This window comes from Chelonoidis abingdonii, chromosome 2 (assembly GCF_003597395.2).
Source record: "Chelonoidis abingdonii isolate Lonesome George chromosome 2, CheloAbing_2.0, whole genome shotgun sequence".
In the NCBI taxonomy this organism is placed as follows: domain Eukaryota; kingdom Metazoa; phylum Chordata; order Testudines; family Testudinidae; genus Chelonoidis; species Chelonoidis abingdonii.
Window position 1 is genome coordinate 210,864,249 of NC_133770.1, and position 23,237 is coordinate 210,887,485.

The window sequence follows — 23,237 nt, forward strand, 5'->3', positions numbered from 1 at the left end:
TACGGTCCATGCTGGAGCTCTTTTTGGATTTGGGACTGCATCGCCACCCGTGCTGATCAGAACTCCATGCTGGGCAAACAGGAAATGCAATTCAAAAGTTCACGGGGCTTTTCCTGTCTACCTGGCCAGTGCATCCGAGTTCAGATTGCTTTCCAGAGCGGTCACAATGCTGCACTGTGAGATACTGCCAGGAGGCCAATACCATCAATTTGTGGCCACACTAACCCTAATACAACATGGCAATATCGATTTCAGCGCTACTCCTCTCGTCAGGGAGGAGTACAGAACCGATTTAAAGAGCCCTTTATATCGATATAAAGGGCCTCATTGTGTGGACGGGTGCAGGGTTAAATTGGTTTAACTCTGCTAAATTCGGTTTAAATGCGTAGTGTAGACCAGGCCTGAGAGACAGAAACAGAACACAAGCAAGAGAGAGAAAAGGAGTAAATGGGTGTGGAAAGGGGAAAGGAGCCTGAGATCAGGCAGAGAGCAGATTGTAATCGGATGAAGAAAGGCTGTAGAAGAAAGAATATTATTTCATTATATGTTACAAACACATTGGGGGGGGGAGGTGGCATCTCTAGGGACCATATTAGCAGGAATCTCAGCTAAAGGACAACTAACCTGAAATAAAAACTCGGCTCCTAACTCAGTCTGCTAGTAAGAGGTCAGATATTGATCACTGGTCCAAAATAATTTCTTATAATCTTCATATATTTTCCTGTAGCTATAACAGGATTTAATCATTTACATAATTTATGCTATTGTGTCAAAGTAACAAGGGGCAGGAATTCAGTCGGGCTATGCAGTTAGTATAATATTCAGTAGTTACATCTATGTTAATCAAATCTGGTTTTCTAATATCATTTATAAAAGATAAAAGTTCATAAAGTAAGAATGTGAGGAAAGAGATGGAGGGTTAGAGAGAAGGAATGGCCACCATTGGTATAGCATTTTCAAGTGCAGGAATAAGATGATGTAATTGTGAAGTCAAATTTACAGTTTAAATGAATTTATCTTCATCCTGTGAACATCTTTTCTGAAATAAGTTACTAAACTAAACTATCTGTTTATTCCAGCTGACTCCCTGTACACTTGACCCGTAACCAGGGCCGGCTCCAGACCCCAGCACACAAAGTGCTTGCTTGGGGCGGCATGCCGCGGGGGGCGCTCTGCCGGTTGCCAGGAGGGCGGCAGGCGGCTCTGGTGGACCTCCTGCAGGCTTGCCTGCGGGAGGTCCATTGGAGCCGCGGGACCAGCGAGCTGCAGAGTGCCGCCGTGCTTGGGGCGGCGAAATGGCTAGAGTTGGCCCTGCTCGTAACACTTTAAACAGATGATGGAGGCTTAACAAATATTCAGGCCATATGATTTTGTGTATAAATGCACAAATTTCATTCCTTTCTTGGCCTGTTCTATCCATTTTCAGATTAACATCTATAGTAAATTGATGATAGTTTCCAAATAAAACAGGACACTGAATGCTCCTACTTCTTTTAGTAACAATTAATTAATTATTTATGTTTGCAGTGCAGTAGCATGCCAAGGCCCCAATTAAGATCAGAACCCCATTGTGCGAAGTGTTGTAAAAACACATTTTATTCCAGCTTTTATTTTTAATGCAGTTCAGAAAGATGTTTCAACACTGTAAATCTGACAAAAGAATTTTGGTAAATATTAGGAATTCTAAAAATCCTCTCTTTTTTTGCAATATAATACTTCTTATTTTTGGTCCTATTTAAATAGTTTACTGCTTAAAGCTAACACAGCTATCTATTTGAAGTAGAGCTATCTTAACCTTTAATAGTCTCTGTGGAGTAAAATAAATCAAATACCCAATTCAAGAACTAAATGGTGTGCTTCCCCCCACTGCCACCTAATTAATATGAAATGTTATATTTTGACATCAACTCGCTCATTGAAGCATACTGCCTAAAATTAGCCATGTCATATACATTAATTTTGCTGTTGCCAAGGGACTACTGAACTGAGTATACTTGTTTTAGTCTAGTATTTTAATACTGTTGCATAAAGCTTTTTGCTGTGAAAGCCAAGAATTCCCCACAAACCATTAATCTAAGAAGTTCTATTACCATCAGAAATTAGTTTTTCTAAAATACGTAGCTCAGAAACTGCTGACAAACTACTTCAAATCAATTTTTTTTAATGTTTCGCATAACTCATTGTTCAAGGCTAACTGAAAACTAATTAAAATTGTCAAGAAAACGATTTGAACAAGAAGAAAAGAAAAAAATGTCTACACCAAGTGACGAGAAAAAATTGTTACTACTTGACTGGATCTCTGCCCTTGAATCTGTTGCCTTTATTGTTTGGCAAATGAAAATTCCTCTGCTCTCAAAGGGGTTTTTGACCTTTCAAAGCATCAGTATGTATGTCCTTTCCAGAGAGCAATTGTCCATGTTCTTGTCCAGAACTCCAAGAACATTTCATTTCCTTTCTGAATGGAGAGAAAAGAGCTCCCTAATCTCTCAAATATAATTTATTCCCAAATTAAATATCCATGTAACTAGATAATCAGGAAGTTAACACACAAAGTATTTTCACCTCCCACTCTGACAGGAAGACAGGAGGACAAAGAATCAAGTCAAGTGACATATGATAAATTATATTACATACAAGTCATTTTCCTTTCTCTAACAATAACACTACCTACATTAACTAGATCATCATCCTTGGAAACTAAGCACCTTGAAAAGTACATTCATCAAACTGTAGCAGAGCAAAAACCCGTCTGAGGTGTTCCAAATACCCCCAAATTGGGGAAACTTCCTGAAATCTCTTCCCTTACACGAACAGAAAGAGGGAGAGTTGACAAGAAACCCTCAAATAGACACTGAACTGTTAGCACCATGACGACTCTGAGGACAATAAGATATGGTTTGTATTGAAAGCAATTCAAGTATTAAGATATTGATTCTTTTGCACTAGCACTTGTTTGAGAAATTGTACTATTCATTAATGAAATGCTCCAGAAAATTTATACAGCAAGTGGCAGGGTTAGAGGACAAGGACCAACTTTATAAGGAATCTTCTAAAACATCCTTAAACAAATATGATGAACTCTAACACGAAGGTCAAATCCCAGTAGTCAGTCAGTCAACAGGAGCATTTGTTTTAAAGAGTTCTAATTTAGACATAGGAAACTGAATGGAAAGTGGAAAGGCATCTCAGCGCAAGTGTCAACACCAGATCTGATTCCGTCTATAATAATAGATGACTGGCAGTGACAGATATACATCCAGAGAGCACCTTGGCTTTCCCTGCATCTTGTTTTCTAGGAAGAAGGTCCATGTAACTGCTGTAGATCCAAAATCCCAGGTTTTTGCAAGATTCCTAAGGATGTTTCTCCTCTTCCCCCAACCAGCCATGTGCATTTCTATCACAGAGTATAATACTATCACTTACATCTGCCCCTCAAATTTCCCCAGCCCTTCCTATTCTCTTCTCTCCATCCAACAACCCCCTGCTCTCTGGCAGATAGTATTTTCCATGCCTCCATGTATTTGGTGACCTCTGAGGACGTATTTAGGGAAGGGTGCATGGTAGATAACCAAAAGTCAGCACATACTTTACACATCCATTGTCACACAGAATGAAACATTGGAACCAAGCAGTGCAGAACTGTAACGTTCAATGGGAGGTTAGGACCCATGAGATAATTCTCTTTGACAAAGTGGTCTGGCCAATTAAATTCATTAGACAACTACTGCTATAAACTTACTAAGAATCAGCCATGTCGATTAGACCCTAAACTCTCCTTTTATATCACTTAGTTGGCAGAATTATTATGATAGGTTGAAGAAGGGGTCTTTGAACAACAGATGCATGTACTAAAGGACTATTATGTATGCTCATGCAGTGATTGCTTCTAATAGTTTTTATGTATTTTTAAAAATACACTTTAATGGCATTTTCTTATTCTTATACAGAGAAGTCGATTAATGGGATTTCTAGCAAACCCCTAAGGTACAGTACTGGGATGTTACGGCACTAAATTATCTAGACATTAATGAAACAACAACAACCACCACCACCACCAGTCTGTAAGACTATCAAATCGTCTGGGTATATTTAAAATAGAGATAATTTTCTTAATATACTGTGAGGGTAATACATAATAGCTGGTGCTGTTCATTAATGCAGAGGAAGTGCTGTCCTGTTAAAAACCACTGCACTCAGGAGGTGATGTTTTTATTTTTGGCATTCAAAGGTGGATAGCAATCACCACATGACGTCTCAGTATCTAAAAGCTACCCAGCCAACATCACAGGAGTTGGCAGTCAGGGAGTACAGTTGGACCCACAGGAGGGCATCCTTGAAAATAATCAGTAATGAATTTTATATCCATGAATATTTTCAACTCTGAGGCACAGGTCTGAATTCTTACATGTGGAGAGAAGATACAGGCAAAAGAGTATTTCATGGAAATAGAATAAAATAAATATTGCATTGGAATCTAGGGATTGTGGCCACAGCACATTCCCTTCATGAGATACCACAATCAAAATGCTTTTTCAATATTGTGAGCATACAGCACATATAATAAACAGGACTTCGTTCAGTATTTTGCATCTGGCCCCTTATTTAGTCTTTTTTTGAGTGTTGCTCTTCAGAACAGTTTGTATTACCTTTCAGTTTGTTTTAAAAAAATATTAAAACCATCTTTGTTTTCCCTCCAAGATTTTTTCCCCTTTGAATATTCCTTTTTAAAAAGATTTCTCTCCACTACTACTACATTAATTTTTATTCCTTCATTCTAGTTTCCTTCTCTCTTCCCTAATTACAGGTATCAAAGTTTGAAACCGTTTGCTTATAGTTTTAACCATAACAAAATATAATTTCATTCTGCACAGTGAACCAAATCATTTTGAAGAGCTAAGTACTACAATTGCAATAAGATTTAGACAAAGCAATGTTCTATCAATAGCACTGTCACACAGCACTACAAGCTAAAATGAAAGAAAAGGAGTTTCAACTGAAAACAAACCTGATGGCATCCATGGATCAGATGAGGGCTTTAACAGTGTGTTCACCTGGTCCCAGTTAAGATCATCATCATCAGATTGACTATATCCACAGGAGCTAAATGGCTCATCAAAGGAACAACCTCCTGTAAAATAAATGCACAGGTACAAATTAAATCAAGCAAGCAAATATCAGATAAGTTCTAGTTCCTTTCTGAATCATTTGGATACCAAACTGAATTTGAGTTTTTCTTAGAATAAATAATCATATGACTATTTCATGGTCATGATAGATTCACAGAAAATAGGAAACAGACTTTTTGCTGTGAAAAACTAATCTCAGAGGGCACAAAAAAGAAGTTTAGAATTTCAGTCAATGTTTCACTTACTATTTGGTTGTCCAGTACAGAAAAAAAGGAGTAGAAGAGAACTCCAAATATGCAAATCAAAAACAATCTGAGGGCACATGCCTTCAGCCCTGAGCACTGGCTGGAGCCAACAGACCTGACCCTGAAGATCAAATCTTTGACAGCAAGCAGGAGAGAAGGGAGAAGAAAACACAAGTGGCTCTGGAGAAAATTCTCCAAGAAGAAATAGTACTGTTTCTGTGTTTTCCTTCCCTTCCTCCTCAGTTGTCCAGTCATCAGAGCAGGATCCTTGTTTCAGGGGACTAGACCATTCAAAGGCAGAGCGGAGGAAAATAAAATATCAAGCATAACGACGAAAGAAAATCTAGAATGTCTGCTCACTTTTATAGTTGCTAGAGCTTTATTTTGTTAACAGTACTGTTTCACTCCTCAGCCTCCTAGAGAATACATTATGAACATAGTAAGGGTCCAGTAACCACAAACGGAAATGGAAATGCTTTGTTTCTTTTCTCAGGTGTGTAAGCATTCTTAACATAGTTCTGTCCATTAAGGTCACTAAAATGTGTTTATAAAATGCTATCTTGCCCCCTGACGTCTGCCATTTTACTCCATGAAAATGAAACTTTGTGGAAAAAAAATACAGCCCGAGTCATGCATACTTCAGTCCACATTAAAACAGGTGATGCACTTGTTCATATGAAACTAAACTTCGGGGCTGTCCCTCAATTTTGAGACCAGTCTGCACAGACATAGAAGACCTAAATTTGCCAAGCTTCACTGAAAAGGGAGCTTCAAACAAAATATAGATACAAAACCTTAAAAAGACCCTAAATTGCTTCTACAATATTATTAAATCCATGACTAAAGGGTTTCCAAAATACTTTAAGGAAATAAATGAGTTATGGATAAAATAACCAAAATATAAGCAAAACAGTCTTACCACAACTACAAGGAGAGCCGAGGTGTATTACTGCCTTCCTGTTACGTACTGCTGGCTCTGAAGTGACCAGACAGCAAGTATGAAACATTGGGACGGGGGTAATAGGAGCCTATATAAGAAAAAGCCCTGAATATCGGGACTGTCCCTATAAAATCGGGACATCTGGTCACCCTAGCTGGCTCAAAACTGAGAAATGAGACAACTATAAAATTAATTTTTCATTAATGAACAGTCAATAAAACAACTTTTCCCTCCCCCTCACCTAAATACTGCCATCTGTTTTCCTTTTATTGTGAATCTCACTTAACATATTGTGTATGCCCTAGTTCAGAGGCATAGGTCAACCTACACTGTTCTAAACCATGCTATGTAGAAGAGTCTTATTCATTAGCTCTAGGTATGCCAGGGAAATTAATACCAATGGACACTATCTTTCTGTATCACTTTTAGGAGTACAGAGTCTCAATTAGATATTCCATTGGGACCAAAAAAATCATTAAAGAACTTACAGCATGAAACTCAATCGTTCACCTTGACAGATTTAAGTCATCACTCTTACTAAGTTTATCAAATTCAGAAATAAAACAGATTTGTTTAAAGCATATGAAGCAACATCTGTAACATTTTTGGTGGGAAGGTTTAAACCATTATGCAGTCATTTGCAGGACATATGCTTCAATGTTTGCATAAATATTACCTGATGTAGTAAATTTTGTCTAGGTGCCTAGTTTCAGACACAGAGCAAAGCAGACTTGACCTTGCATTTCACTGTCTGAAGAGAAAAATATGCAAGAATTTTTATAGGAAATGTCTCTCAGAAAAGGGATCCAGAGAAAAGCCAGGGGATGGTTCAAGGGATGATTTACGAAGTAAATACTGGAAGAATACATATGACCAAATAAAAAGTTAACACTACATTAGGATTTACAGTTGAAAAAGTATGGTGTATCAATTTAATTCTCTCCATTATGAAAAGATCTTTATGAATTGAAATGGTACATAAAAATGTCCATTCTTCCTAAACCCAGGATAAGAACAGAACTCCTACAAAGTCCAATACTTGTGAAAGTGAAAATTTTGTGAATTTTATATGGCCATTAGATGTTTCTCCCCTTCTCTCCAGTTATGAAGTTCACATAAATATAGATAAACAGAATTGAAGAAGATGGGAAAGACCTACAAGGCCACCTTTTTCTGCCAATGCAGGAGCATTTCTCACCACAGCATTTCTACTGTTTTCCCTCATTTCTCTTGTTAAACTATTGCAAAGTCATATATATCAGGAAGTCTGATAATTTGTATAGGTTTTTTTCCTATTACTGACCACATGTGTTTCCCCAAATAACTGCTCTCCATCTTTGGCATTTATACCCAAACACTTGACAGTCATCATCTTACATATATTTAGCTCTTTTAAAAGTTAAATTAATCTTCACACATGGACTATATGTAAGAGGAAGACTTAATATGAACTTTTACATTCTACCCTGCCACAGTGACCAAATTATCACACTGGAAGATACCTAACTATTTAAGGCTAGGCTAAGAAGACAACTGAACTGACTGAAGTACATAAGATCCTTAATAGTACAGATGTCAATCCATGTTACCGACTGCAAACCAATGCAGAGGCTAAGACATAGATTAATAAATTCAGTTAGACAAAATTTGACTTATTAGAAAGTGTTTTGTAGATTAAAAAACTGTGTCAGATACGTATACAGGGTGCAGGGGAACTTTCACAGGCTGAACTAAAAACTGAAGATATTTGAGAAACAAATGGAAAGCATAACTGAATGAGAGAACAAAATATTGACAATCAAGAACCATGTCAGTCTGAATGGCTTTTTTTTTTGTTTGCAGGTAATTCTTATATTCACATATAATTTAGTTAGAAATGTGGCAAAGCTCTTCATAAATAGGTCAAAACAGCTGACAACAATATCTTTACACTCATTTCTAGTCAAGCTCTCCATCTTTCTACTCCCTGTTTTGGGCACAATGCTATTACTATACTTGGGATCTATCTGCACAAAATGAAGACTGAATGCTTTCCTTCTGCACTGATGGTCAGTTAATTGTACATGATATAGACAAGACAACAAGGAAAAATATGCATCAATATTCCCAAACAACCTCAGTTCCTCATGTCTCTTCCACTTTTCTAGAAAACACACTTGCAACCAACAAATTAGAGGATTGTTAACGCTCAGCTACAAATGTTTGATATGTTTTACTTAAAATCATTATTCTATTTAATGGAGTTTATTTTAACAATTAAAATACAGAATACATCACCTTCTCTAAATCATGTTTTCACTTCTGAATTTAATTGACAAAGGTGTATAAAATGCATCCTAACTTTAATAACATCACATTTAGTAACACTGAGCACTGCAGAAACATTATGGTGAGATACCTAACCCACAGAACTTGAAGGGACACTGAAAGGTCATTGAGTCCAGCCCCCTGCCTTCACCAGCAGGACCAGGTACTGATTTTGCTCCTAAGTGCCCTCTCAAGGATTGAACTCACAGCCCTGGGTTTAGCAGACCAATGCTCAAGCCACTGAGTTATCCCTCCCCCTCTCCCATTATTTTTAAAGTTATATAATTTAATCAAGCAAAGCAATTTTACCATGTTACCCTGGTATTAAAATGTCCACAAGATGAACTATATTTTAGAAGTACTATATCTAGACTTACTGAAATATTTTAAAGAAAATAGGATGTGTCTGTTTCATTAAGGTTCTCTGGTTTGTACTGCTTTTATACAAATTTGTGGATTCTTGAGAAAAATTTAATGGACAAAGAGTTTATTGTTTCTTATAGATATTGAAAGCTGTGGCATTCAGAATGAATAAATTTGTCCCCAGTAATTGTAGTGTTGCATCCAGTTCACTTTATGCCACTGTAGAACTCTATTTCTTGAGAAAAAGTGTTCTGTTTTTACATGGCTAATTTATTGCAGATCTTGAATACACTGTTGGATTCAGCCAGAAAGTTAAGATAAAATAAAAGCTATTACTGACTTCATTTTTTCCAACAAGAATTAAGTTTTTTCAAGGTATTTATTTTACATTAGGCTTATTGTATGGAAGGATAACATAATTTTGAATGTTAAGAAGGCATTCAGGTTGGTAGTATGACACAACCCAACAAAAAAAAAAAAAAATTCAAAGTTGAGCCAGACACTTTTTGCCGTGTTTACATACCACAGGGATATCAGACCTCTTTGTGGCGTTTTATCCAAATATAGGCTACAAAATGTAAGGGTAATGGCACACGTTATGGCTAGGAGTATCAGATTTAAATGTTAGTTGCTTTGCCAGGGAAATGTATGCAAGCTAACACAATGCACCATAACCAAGAACCCAAATACTCTGACAAATTAAATCCAATTTTCACTATAAGGCCCTCTGGGTTTCTGCAGCACGTCTATGAAAAGCAAATAGAAAATTCTGTTGCAGAGACAGGTAAACTCAGTTTGAGTTTACTGAATTAAACATGAACATGAATAATACAAGTAAAGTATTATTTATGTCCTGGTTGATATTAATTTTAATTTACATTTTGTTGTCCTCAAATTTTCAATGTTTAATGTGGCACAGATGGTTATGTTGTCGAAACATAACTACACTGTAAGAGATGTTGGAAGAGGATAAAGGTTTTAACAGCTAGTTCAAAGATATTTGGGGTTTTTGGCAGAAGAGAAGACATGGGAAGCAATTTGAGCTTTTAGCACCCATGAAGTATTGGTGGCTTTTGGTAATGGGGAGAGGAAGCAATTCCTCTTTCCTCAATGACAGGCGCGCAGGGCCAGTGGACTTTTTTGGGGGGGGGAGGAGGAGCAGAAGGGAAGGGAATCCTATCTGTGATGGGATGCCCTCTGCCTTTGCAGCCCCTGCTGGAGGCCCCGCAGTCATTAGTCAAATTTGCAAAGACAGTGATCGTCCTAATAAGGCTAGGCGAATGGGCAATTTTCAACAGACTTTTGTATTTAGGCATGTGGCTTACTGACTTACTTGGAAAGTCCTTTCTATGCAGATTCTTGACAAAACAATATAGAACTATTCCTTCAGTGCTATTATAGCCTATCAAGTTAAAAGAAATTTTCAGATGTCTGATTTCACAGATAATTATCACAACAAACTGCAACCGCCTCAAATGCGTCAATACAACTGTAACATATCTGCAATGAAGTACACATATAAAAAAATCCTTATCAACATTTTGCGAGAGAGGTCTCAAGCATGTGCAGCAATCCTTTTTGAAACTAAATAACTACTTCTATTTTGGGTTTTCAAAATATGCAAAGACTTCAATTTGCAATATTGGGCTAATGTCCAGAGTTGTTAACAATACTCTAATATAAATTACTGGTTATAGAATCTGAAAAGAAATCTGTTGCATAAAATAAAAGCCTGATTACTTCTAGATTAATAGTGAGTGAATAATGTGGATATAAGGGAGGGGGGGCAGAGAGATTTTTCAAATGAAAATTGGGACACTATTCGCCGTACTGTGTATGTGTAGGTTTGCATGTGTACAGGAATGGTTTTGACAAAGGTGGGGGAGGGGGAAGCTGTCCTAGGACCATGGAAGGATTTTATCAGCCTAGGATGCAGTTGTTGATGTGGAAAGTTTTGTCCTGAGGGGTGTGGGAGGACTTTCACAGCTGGGATATGCTAGAGAGTTGCACTGGGGTGTATGGGTGGGCGTTTGTGGACACAGGCTTGTTCTGGGGCTTAGAAAGGTTTTAGGAGCGTCACATAATGGCTGGTGGAGTGGAGAATCCAATTTTGATGTTTCATTAAAGAGGGTCAAAAAGTTTTGATGACACTTCAAAAACAACCCAGAATTTTCACCAAACATTTGTTGCCATTCTGTCTGTTCTCCCACTCTCCACCCCTTTCAAAATGTTGTCAAAACCAATATGTCTCTGCAAAACATTTCAACTAAGGAACAGCATGTTCCAACCAACTAGAAAGCCCCTGTGAAAATCTGCCCAAATTTGTTCGAGTTACTATAAGACTTAAAAAAAAATAAAAATCCATTTGCACATGCTCAGAGACTTCACAGATTTTAGTTGTTAAAACTCATGAAGATTGCACCCTCACTAAGCATACTTCATCTCCTCACATCTGCCGACCGGACTTTGCATGTGCCATGCTACCAACCCACCAAGTACGCTCTCTCAGCTCCTAGTGCTGACCAGACTGAATGCACCTTCCCCTCAGTGGAAATGCCATGCTCCAGCCCAGGGGTGAAGCTGGCCTTTGCCTAAAAAGGCCTTTCCCTGTAATGGCTGTCCTGGGCAGGACCGGTTAGGCCCCAGAACTGGGAATAGGGAGCCTGAGCTCTCAGTGACTCTCATACTGACATCCAGGCAGCATGGGAGAAGAAGCTGTCTGATTCAAATGCAGACTGGACAAAGAATAGACCCAGGGGGAGGTAATGGAGTTGACTGGAACAATGAATGTAGTGAGGCTCGGACAAAGAGCCAGGAATGATGGAGACTGGGTGGAGCCAAAGAAAGGATCTGGGTAAGATTGGGTGAGAAACCTGGACAGGGAAACTAGGCCTGAGAGCCAGTGATGAGAGGGAAATGGGAGACAGGCAAGCCAGGAAGGGGGAACAGCAACTAGCTGGGCATGAAGACTGGAAACTGGGGACAGGGGAAAGAGGGATTGGGACTCAGAAGAAACCCAGAGGGGGAGACTAGGATTGGCTGGGCAAAGAGACTGGGACAAGAAACCTACGGATTAGGGGAGGCCAGGAGAATGGGATTGGGACAAAGAGCCAGGAGTGGAAAAGAGACAAGACATGACAGAACGGATTGGAGCAGGACAGAAGGGGTCAGACTTGGTGCAAACAGGCAGAAGAGTGTATGCCAGGGGTTGGCAACCTTTCAGAAGTGGTGTGCCGAGTCTTCATTTATTCACTCTAATTTAAGGTTTCAGATGCCAGTAATACATTTTAACGTTTTTAGAAGGTCTCTTTCTGTAAGTCTATAATATATAATTAAACTATTGTTGCATGTAAAGTTTAAGAAGCTTAATTTAAAATGAAATTAAAATGCAGAGCCCCCCAGACCAGTGGCCAGGACCCAGGCAGTGAGAGTGCCAGTGAAAATCAGCTCACATGCCCCCTTTGGCACGTATGCCATAGGTTGCCTACCCCTGGTCTATGCCCACGGCACAAATATTTTTCCAGTGTCTGGAAAAGGAAACTAAAATTCCTGAGTCTCTCCATTCCCCTGCTATCAGCAAATATTTATAAACCCCACTGGTGAAGTATTTCATCACTCTCTAGTGTTGGTCCATATACAGGATAACAACCTACTTCTGCTATCAGTTATACTATAATCTCAAGGGGTAGAAGTCAGTTTGGTGAATCGAATGTTTCCGTCCCTTCTTATGAACTGTGTGGGTGTCAATATAATACCCCATGATGAAATTAGTTTGCTTTAAAAAAAACACACACCTAGGAAATTATTATACATGAACTAGTTAAAAGAACATTATTAAGGTTGCAAAGTAGAACTCTTACTTTAGAAACTGCCAGATTGCCTGCACAATCTTAATTTGGCTCTCTTGTGTGCATGCATTTTTTTCCACATGACTCCTGCCTCACCCAAATCAAAGGATGAATCTACTCTGGTGATGAATCAGAGCTGTGTAGTAAAGGAGGCTATTTCTATGCAGGACTCCCTTCCTCATTTGTTGCACAAGTTGGAAGGCATGCAGTGAATGAGGTAAGGGATTGCAGGAAGGAAAATGGATGGTTTAATGATTAAGACAGTTATATGCTGTTCAGGAAAACTAGTTTCTATTCATCCTTCTGCCACAGAGTTCCCATGTGATACTAGGCAAGTCACTTAAACCAAACTTTCCAGAGGTGGTAACTAATTGTGTGTTCCTCTTTCTGGGTGCCTTGATACCTTAGAGTCTGATTTGCAGGAGTGCTGAGCACTCACAGCTGCCGCTGGTCTCAGTGAGAGCTCTGCCTTGAACATATGCAGTGCTATATAATAAGTACTCTGAAAAACCAGATCTCAAATTGAGCACTCAAAATTAGTGGAAACTTTTGACCTTAATCTCTGTGTCTCAGCTTGCTATCTGTAAAATGATAATACCCCCCACCTCACAAGGGTGTTGCAAAGATAAATTAATTTAGGTCTGTGAAATACTCAGATATTGTAGTGATGAGTGCCACAGAAAAACCCATAATGAAATGATTAACTTGTCTACACAGCCCACAGTTCAGGCTAAAGGGGTTTTGAACTGCGGTGCAAGGTCACATGCTAAGTTGAACCCCCCCCCCCATGTTTAAAAAGAGTACTATGTTAATGCGAACTAGCTACCTTTTGTTGGTGCCCACAGTGCCCACATGGGGGAGTTACAGTGCAGCACACAAGTGCAGTTCAGACCCCTGCAGTCTGAAATATGGGGCTATGTAGACATAGCCTCCCTCTCCAGAGATGGTTTGAACACTGTGCTGTACATAAGGCACGGGGCTATGCACTGAACATTGAGAATAAAGGAAACGATGAATGGCTGCTCACTAAGTGAGCTCTGTGCACTGAATGAGGCAGAATTATTGTGGGGAAAATAACATGCAATCATATAATTCAAGAATGTCTCAGAATGCCTATGCACAAGAATGCCAAATTAAGGTTGCATACTGGCAGCCTTCATTCTGGATTTCCCAACTTTGAGTGCTTGACTTTTCAGACTTAATTATTAAGTTGTTTTGACAATTGTGTGTGTAATAGCTGTATATTACAGCCACAAGAATGGCTATACTGGGTCAGACCAATGATCTGTCTAGCCCAGGATCCTGTTCTCTGACAGTGGCAGGTGCCAGATGCCTCAGAGGGAATGAACAGAACTGGGCAATTCATTGAGCGATCCATTATCTGACATCCAGTCCAAGCTTCTGGAAGTCAGAGGTTTAGGAACACCAGAGCATTGAATTGTTCCCTGACCATCTTGGCTAACAGCCATTGATATAGGGCCGGCGCTACCATTTAGGCAGCCTAGGCAATTGCCTAGGGCGCCAGAATTTTTGGTGGGCGGCATTTTGGCGGAGTAGGCAGCAGGTGGCTCCGGTGGAGCTGCCGCAGGGGTGCCTGCGGAGGGTCCGCTGGTCCGCGGCTCCGCTGGAGCTGCCGCGGTCGTGCCTGCAGACGCGCGGCTCTGATGGACCGCCCGCAGGCACCACTGCGGCGGCTCCACCGGAGCCGCGGGACCAGCGCGCAGGGCGGCAAAATTGCCGTCCGCCTAGGGCGTTCAAACCCCTAGCGCCGGTCCTGCATTGATAGACCTATCCTCCATTAAGTAGTCAGCCATGAAGGGTTTTTCAGAACATGCACCAAAGCAAACAGACAGATCCTCAAATTTATAAAGAACTTTATAGGGTTTTTTTCCTAGTATTGAAAGAATTATTAAAACAGATGTTCGCAGAATCTATTCAGAGTTTTATGGATTAATAGTATGAAAGGTATCATGTTAGCTATTAAAATCAGCGTGTGGGTTTTTAATAAGATTATAAGTTAATATTAACAAAGATAAGTTACTGGTACAAAACAAAAGCCACCATAACCTTTTAGAATTTTATTCTTTTTATATCATTTTAATTATTTTACTTGTTTATATAGCGTAACTAATACTACTTTAAAAGTTGTAAAAGTTATACTCTGTCAAACAAATTGATCTCCAAACAACTTAAGTTTATATATAAATTATACATAACAAACGTAAAATAAGAAATTCATTGAGACTAATAAAAACAAGGAGAGAAAAAGCACAGCAGGAACATACATAAACAAAACATACAAACTGAAATCATCAAAACGAACAACAAGGAGAAGAAATGGTGATCAAAGTCTCACACCTTCTGCCAGAAATGACACCTACAGTAGAAATATACTGGCAAATGCTTTACTACGAAGGAAATAACTATCACAGCAGCCCATCGGGAACCAATCCCCTCTGTATTGCCAAAGACTGAAAACTGTGTAAAATGTTAATATGCTCAGGTATGTCATGCAATTAGAATGCTGGGGTGGGCGGTGCAGATCAGCTTTCAAATTTATATATATTATATGTATACAAATTTGAAATTTATATATATAATTGGTAAATAGATACAAACAAACCCCTCTAAACAAATAAGCAACTTAAAAAAAAAATCAATCATGCATAGGAGGGTCAAACTGGAGGCAAGTGATCAACATGTATTTTGGAATTGTTCCAAACTACAAAAATATTCAGTTCTGACAAAAAATTCTACAAAATGATTAAATCAAAGTCAAACTTCCTTACGCTTTGTATCTTGTTTGTTACATATAAATGACAATGCCATATTTCAGATACCAAAAGCTCTTTCATAAATTGCTTCATTTGCCTAGACCAAAAACACTAAGCTACAAATAACTGGAGGAGAAATATGCAATGTCTTCAAAATAGAATTCACACATTAAAAGATATTCTGCCATTGGGGAGGGGAAAAAAGCCTTATACAAATCGAGAAATACAACAGAAGATTCTGATCTTATACGATTTCTTTGAAAGGATTTTCTCAAGAAAATGATCCTAAATATCTGCTTTCAATAAAGTGACCAAGAACAATGAAATCCCACATAAAACCTTTTTGATGCATAACTCCATGAATTCAAGAACTACACATGCATGTGTTTATATAAATATAAATAGCAAGAATTTCAGTGATGCTTTAGCTTCAATCGAAAGGAACAACTTATTTTTCTTTGCTAGGGGACTATGTGCATAGTAGTTCTAGGCTAGCAGTTCTCAATAAAACAGGATTCCCTCCATGTGCATTTAGTCATTCACTAAATCAGGGATCATGCTCTCCAGCCCATCCCATAAACCTGCTCCTTCATTCCCTTCCTGGAAAACCCAACTTCCTCAACCAAATTCCAGGAGGTAATATATGACAAAAGCAAGTTGTTCATGCACACATATGTAAGCTATTATCAGAAGTACATAATTCATCCTCCCACTTTTAGGGGAGGTCTTGATATAACAATTATCATTGAGTTGTCTAATATTTAGCACTTATACAGCTCTCCACCAATAGAGCTCAAAGTGCTTTATGAAGACAGGTAAATATTACCCCAGACATACAAAGTTGAGGTGCAGGGAAATTGAGTGTCTTGACAAAAAATAACAAAATGAGTCAATGGCAATGCCAAGAATAGAACCCAGATTTCCAAGCTGAAAATCTATCCACTGGATCATGCTACTTCCTACTCCGCCAATTCCGTACGACTTATCTCACGTTAACAAACAGGAAAAGGAGAGGAAAATGATGTGGTTAGAGATGATCTCTTCTCCCATTTATTACAATTGGAGAAATGTTAGACTAAGTTGGTAAATCATGCGTGTAAATATGCATGTTTTGCTCGTTTATGGATTCATAGATTCCAAGGCCAGAGGTGATGATCTAGTCTGACCTCCTGTATAGCACATGCCATAGAAATCCCCAAAATAATTCATAGAGCAGATCTTTTTAAAAACAGCCAACCTTGATTGACAATTTTTAAATGATAGAGAATCTGCTAAGATCTTGGTGAGTTGCTCCAATGGGTAATTGCTCTCACCATTGAAAATTTACACCTTATTTCTAGTCTGAAGTTGTCTAGCTTCAACTTCTAGCCATTGGATCATGTCATAACTTTCTCTGCTAGATTGAAGAGCCCATCATTAAATATTTGTTCCCCATGCAGATACTTACAGACTGTAACCATGTCACCCTTTAACCTTCTTTGTTAAGAAAAATAGATTCTCTCCCTGAGTCCATCACTACACGGCATGATTTCAAATCCTTTAATCAGTCTCATGGTTCTTTTCTGAATCCTCTCCAATTTATCAACATCCTTCCTGAACTGTGAACACCAGAACTGGACACAGTATTCGAAAAGCAGTCACACCATTGTGGCAGAGGTAAAATATCCTCTATACTCCTACTCCTACCCGTTTATGCATCTCAGGATCACATCAGTCCTTTTGGTTAAAACATTAAATTGGGAGCACATCTCATTATCCACCATGACCCCAAAGTATTTTTGAGTCACTGCTTCCCAGGATACAGTCCGTCCCCGCCATTACCTTTATGTAGGCCTACATTCTTTGTTCTTAAAATGTATATATTTAGCTGTATTAAAACACATTTTTAGTTGGCCCAGCTTACAAGAACGTTCCTGTGTCAGTGACCTATTCTCTTCATTATTTATCAATTCCCCCACTTCTTGTGTAACCTGCAAACTTTCAGTGATTATTTTGTTTTCTTCCAGGTCATTAATAACAATGTTAAACAGTCTAGGGCCAAGAACCACCGCAGGAACCCAGTGATAAAACACACATGCTCTGATGATTCCCTGTTTACAACTACATTTTAAGATCTAACAGTTAACCAACTTCTAATCCATTTAATGTCTTTCCAATTTTTAAACAAAATGTCGTGCTACCAAATCAAATGCCTTACAGAAGTCTAAGTATATTACAACACTATCACCTTTATCAACCACACTTGTAATCTCATAACAAATCAAGTTAGTTTGAGATCTATTTTCCAAAAATGCACTTTGATTGACATTAACATTATCCTCCTTTAATTTATTATTAATTGAGTACATATCAGCCACTCCACTATCTCAGCAAGAATCAGTATCAGACTGACAGGCTCATAATTACCCCGGTCATCCCATTTGCCCTTTTTAAATATTGGCAAAACAGAAGTTTCTTTCAGTCTTCTGGAACTTCCCTAGTGTTCCAAGACACATTGAAAAAAACATTAACAGTACAGTGAACTCCTGAGCCAGATATTAAAAAAAACAACCCTCCTGCATGCAAATTATCTGGACCTGCTGATTTAAAAAGGTCTAACTTTAGCAGCTTGTGACATTATCGGATTAAACTATGACCATGTAGACCATTGTTGCTACTACCGCTGTTATATAATTGCAACAAATTCTGTACAAAATGTGGCATGTAAGATGTCTATGGAAAGGTTATGATTCGCTGAATATGATTATGCTATTTGCATGCATGTATCATTTTTGTATATAAAGTTATGAATATTAATTATGTACCTGTATTTCTAAAGAGTTTGCTTCTGGGAAACACCAACAAGGTGTTTAGCCAGCACATTGTGAAGGAACTATTCAAGTTAAGTGGCTCATCAAAAGGACACTTAACTCACAATGGATGACATCCATCTACACTGAATGGAGCGTCCTATGAACATTCTGTCTGGCGCATAGGTAATGGCTTCTTCCGTGACTTAGGGCTGGTTTACACTGGCAACATAAAGCGTTGCCACAGTAGCGTTTTAACATGCTTTGTGTGGTCGCAGCACAGTGATGGCAGAGTGTAAAAAAAAATACCTCAACAAGGGGCATAGCTCCCAGCACTGGGGCACTGTTTACACTGGCGCTTTACAGCGCTGCAAGTTGCTGCACTCAGGGGTGTGGATTTTTACATCCCTGAGCAAGAAAGTTGCAGTGCTATTAATTGCCAGTGTAGACAAACCATAAGTTAAATCATGCATGGACATGTGACTTTTCCATGTGACTCCAAACTCCATTTACTCCATCAAACTCCACTAGCTGTGCTGAAAGTTTTGTTTGAAACAATGTATTTCCCTCCACATGGCAGAAGCTATAAAAGGCCCTGGCAACACCTCCATTTTGCCTCTTTCCTGCTCAAACTTCTGGACAATGGACTTATACTAATGGGAGCATTCTAACCAAGGGACTGAGAACCATCCAATGATTTGGAAGCAACCAGAGACTTGACTTAAGCCAGCAGCTATAAGCCTGAACCATGAACTTTGCAATTGTTGTATGTATTCGATTCCTTTAACCAATTTTAATTCTCACTTTTCTTTCTTCTTATAAATAAACCTTTAGATTTTAGATACTAAAGGATTGGCAACAGAGTGATTATTGGATAAGATCTGAGTTAGATACTCATCTGGATGTGTGACTGGCCCTTTGGGATCAAAAGAACTATTAAAGCCCATTATTAAAGCCATATACAAAACGCTTAAAATGTACAAGTGAACATAAGAACATAACAATAGTCATACTGGATCAGACCAAAAGGTCCAGCCAGCTCAGTATCTTGTCTGTCAACAGCAGCCAAGGCCAAGTGCCCCAGAGGGAGCGAACCTAACAGGCTATGATCAAGTGATCTCTCTCCTGCCATCCATCAGTCATGTGAATGATTATGAAGTAAAACAAAAACTTAGGAGCTGAAAAAGAACAAAGTAAGTAAATTCAACACTATAGAATGTAACTGTATCCAAAATGTAATGAGGTGTATAAAGTCAAATGAAAGAAAAGAAAGTGAAGCCTACGTAATACAGTGAGGCTGCACCAAAATCAGAATACAGCAAAAACAGTTCAAACAAAATGATGAGAAAAGATAAACCAAATAATAAAGGTGAAGGAAATTTTTTTCCCCCAAAATGTGTGTGTATGTATGTATTTTGTGTTTAACTGCAAATTTGACATGATTTTGCATCTCCTGTTTCCTTAGGAAGAGTACACCAATGTGTTCACCTCAAAGTACAATATGGGTGCAACTGTTCTTTGGTGCTGTTTACAAGTTAAGTGAGGAGGAAAGGTAACTTTCATGTTCGGCTCTGGTCAGATATAGTAGTCAGTTATGATATTAAAGTGGAGATCAATGGCACTTTGTCCTTCAGTCATTATAGGGACGTACATCTTCTTTCCACTGAACATCTGTATTCATTTACATGATGAATACCCTCACATTCTCGCTACAGTTTTGATTTCACTAGACAGAAGAACTAAGGGCTTGCAATGCTATCAAATCCAAGATGACGTTTCAGCCATTTCATTCGCACACAGGATATTCTGAACGCTTTTTTTTTTTTTTTTTGCTGTTGTCAGAAACACTATACAAAATTTCTTTTTCTATTCTGTGACTAATTTCCTCCTCTGCCTTGGTGGGTTCTGTGCTTTCTGGCAGATTTCCTCACCTCAGAGGTTCACGGCAGTCCTCAGTTTGACTCCTTTTGTTAGTGGCACAAACCTGCTGTTCATGCGGCTAACCTCATCACTGGGCAGCATGGGGAAAAGGAGGAGAATAATCCCCACAGTATCTGCTGGCCAACCTAATGGGTCAGTGGGCAGACCAGAGACCTTCCTCTCTGGTGGGACCCACAGTCCAGATCAACTCCTCTTATATCAAATAGGGAGTTGGGGAACCCAGGCCAGCCATCTACTCTGGGTTCCAGCCCAGGGCCCTGTGGATTGCAGCTGTCTACAGCGTCTTCTGTAACAGTTGTGTGACAGCTACAATTCCCTGGGCTACTTCTCCCATGGCTTGCTCCCAACACCTTCTTTATCCTCCACCACAGGACCTTCCTCCCGATGTCTGATAACGCTTGTACTCCTTAGTCCTCCAGCAGTACACCTACTCACTCTCAGCTTCTTGCACACCTCTTGCTCCCAGCTCCTCTCACACCCCTCACTGACTGCAGTAAGGTTCTTTTTAAACCAGGTCCCCTGATTAGTCTGCCTGTCTTAATGGATTCTAGCAGCTTCTTAACTGGCTCCAGGTGTCCTAATTAGCCTGCCTGCCTTAACTGGTTCCAGCAAGTTCCTGATTGTTCTTACCCAGGGAAAAGGGGCCTGCTTAATCTGAGGCTAATATATCTGCCTTCTATCACTCTCCTGTAACCATCTGACCTGACCCTGTCACAATACATATATAAGGTATTTCAATGAGAAACCTGGCAGTATTCCTCTTCATCAGCTAGATCAGCTTTTAAAACAGATATCTTCATCTTTAAACTCCTCAAGCTAAAAACCACAAGAGTACTCGATGCTCAACCACCCTCTATGGTGCTGCTCATCTTTAAAGAGTATCTTGTCTTCTCATCTCCCAGAAGACAAAATCCACAAAGCAATCTCAGGTAATTTGAAACCAATGCCTGATGCTTCCCCAAACCCTGTCTTTTTAAGGAGAAGATTTCAAGCTCAAACCCATATGGGACTGAAGCTCCACTGCTGCTCACTTGTGCAAACAGTCTGTTTCATGCTTTGAACTTTATAAAGGATTTAAATAGTCAATCTCTATATCATAATAAATCCAAGTGCATTACTCTATCGATTGTGAGAAAATAAAAGTTTAAAGCTTGATTTCATGGATAATCTTCTCCATTTGCTTGATGAGTTTTGCAGTAGTTAAAGAACACTCAGTGCATCCTGCTAGAGAACAGTACATTAAACTGAGATGAGAAATCCAGACCATTTCTGAATGAATTTCAAGTCTTAAGTAAAGAAGCAATATTAGTTTTATTAGTCTAAGGGGTTTCAATTATTCTTCAATTAAAAACAAACAGTAAACACTTCCACAGTAAGGGTGCTACAGTTTTAAAATACTTTTATAAATGATAGATAATGTTTTTAATGTATTTTACATTTCTTATGTCCAAATTTAAACAGAATATATTATAAAATATACTCTCTAAATCAACAAAGTTTACAGTAAATACTGGTATCCATTATGTTTGTTATTTTATTATACTTTATTACTAGAGTTTTTGCTGGAGGTGGTGGGTATTTTATCTATTTTTGAAGTGAGGTACGCAGCCCATTGTATTTGAACAGGTGACAATGTATGTTACGAATTTGATTGAATAATGCCCTCCATCCCCTTTCCCATTAGAACAGGTGCCAATCTGAGAATTTTATACACCGAAAGAAATAAAACAAAAAGCCTGTTGAAATACACTATGCATAATACAGATATAATTTTTAATCTACAGGTTCCCTCTCTAACTTCTATACCCAATTGTAGGGCTTAATTTAGTTTGGGGGAGAGGGGTATTTTACATTTTATTTTGCTTTTTAAATTGAAAAGTATGTTTCTTTCCACTCTGTGACTATGATGCTAAAGGGCTCCCATAAACACATCACAATCTATTCAGCCTTATGCCTCAACTCTAGGTATCAAAACTGGCCTAGAAGAATGAAAATACCTTCCCTTAGTAGCAGCTGTCAGTACAGCACTTTACTTCTTGGCTGAAAAGAGCACAACATCTCCTTTGAGCAGGGGGATGGACTAGATGACCTCCTGAGTTCTCTTCAAAGTCTAATCTTCTGTGATTCTAAAGCCTCTAGAGCAGGGGTCAGCAACCTCGGCCATGCAGCTCACCAGGGTAAGTACCCTGATGGGACAGGCCAGTTTGTTCATCTGCCATGTCTGCAGGTTCAGCCGATCGCGGCTCCCACTGGCCGTGATTCGCCGTCCCAGGCCAATGAGGGAGACAGGAGGCAGCGCGGGCGAGGGATGTGCTGGCTGCAGCTTCCCGCCTCCCCCATTGGCCTGGAGCGGCAAACCACGGCCAGTGGGAGCCGCGATCGGCTGAACCTGCAGACACGGCAGATAAACTGGCCCGGCCTGCCAGAGTGCTTACCCTGGTGAGCTGCGTGCCAGAGGCTGCCGACCCCTGCTCTAGAGGCTTTAGAATCACAGAAGATTAGACTTTGAAGAGAACTCAGGAGGTCATCTAGTCCAACCCCCTGCTCAAAGCAGGACCAACTCCAACTAAAGCATCCCAGCCAGGGTTTTGTCAAGCCAGGCCTTAAAAACCTTCAAGGATGGAGATTTCACCACCTCCCTAGGTAACCCATTCCACTGCTTCATCACCCTCCTAGTGAAATAATTTTTCCTAATATCCAACCTAGACCTCCCCCACTGTAACTTGAGACCATTGCTTCTTATTCTGTCATCTGCCACCACTGACAACAGCCTAGCTCCATCCTCTTTGGAACTCCCCTTCAGGTAGCTATGAAATCCTCCCCTCTCTCTTCTCTTTTGCAGACTAAGTAAGCCCAGTTCCCTCAGCCTCTCCTCGTAAGTCATGTGCCCCCTAATTATTTTCA

The 23,237-nt window shown here is 39.3% G+C and overlaps 1 protein-coding gene across 9 annotated transcripts in view; it reads right to left on the minus strand.

Moving 5' to 3' along the window:
• The window catches only part of PTPRM (protein tyrosine phosphatase receptor type M), a 766,944-nt gene that overhangs the window by 577,426 nt on the left and 166,281 nt on the right, over positions 1–23,237 (minus strand). For all 9 annotated transcript variants that reach the window (XM_032777081.2, XM_032777080.2, XM_032777089.2 and 6 more), the window contains exon 2: positions 5,006–5,128. In XM_032777081.2, coding sequence (XP_032632972.1) covers positions 5,006–5,128 — 123 coding nt within the window. The remainder of the gene's footprint in view (positions 1–5,005; positions 5,129–23,237) is intronic.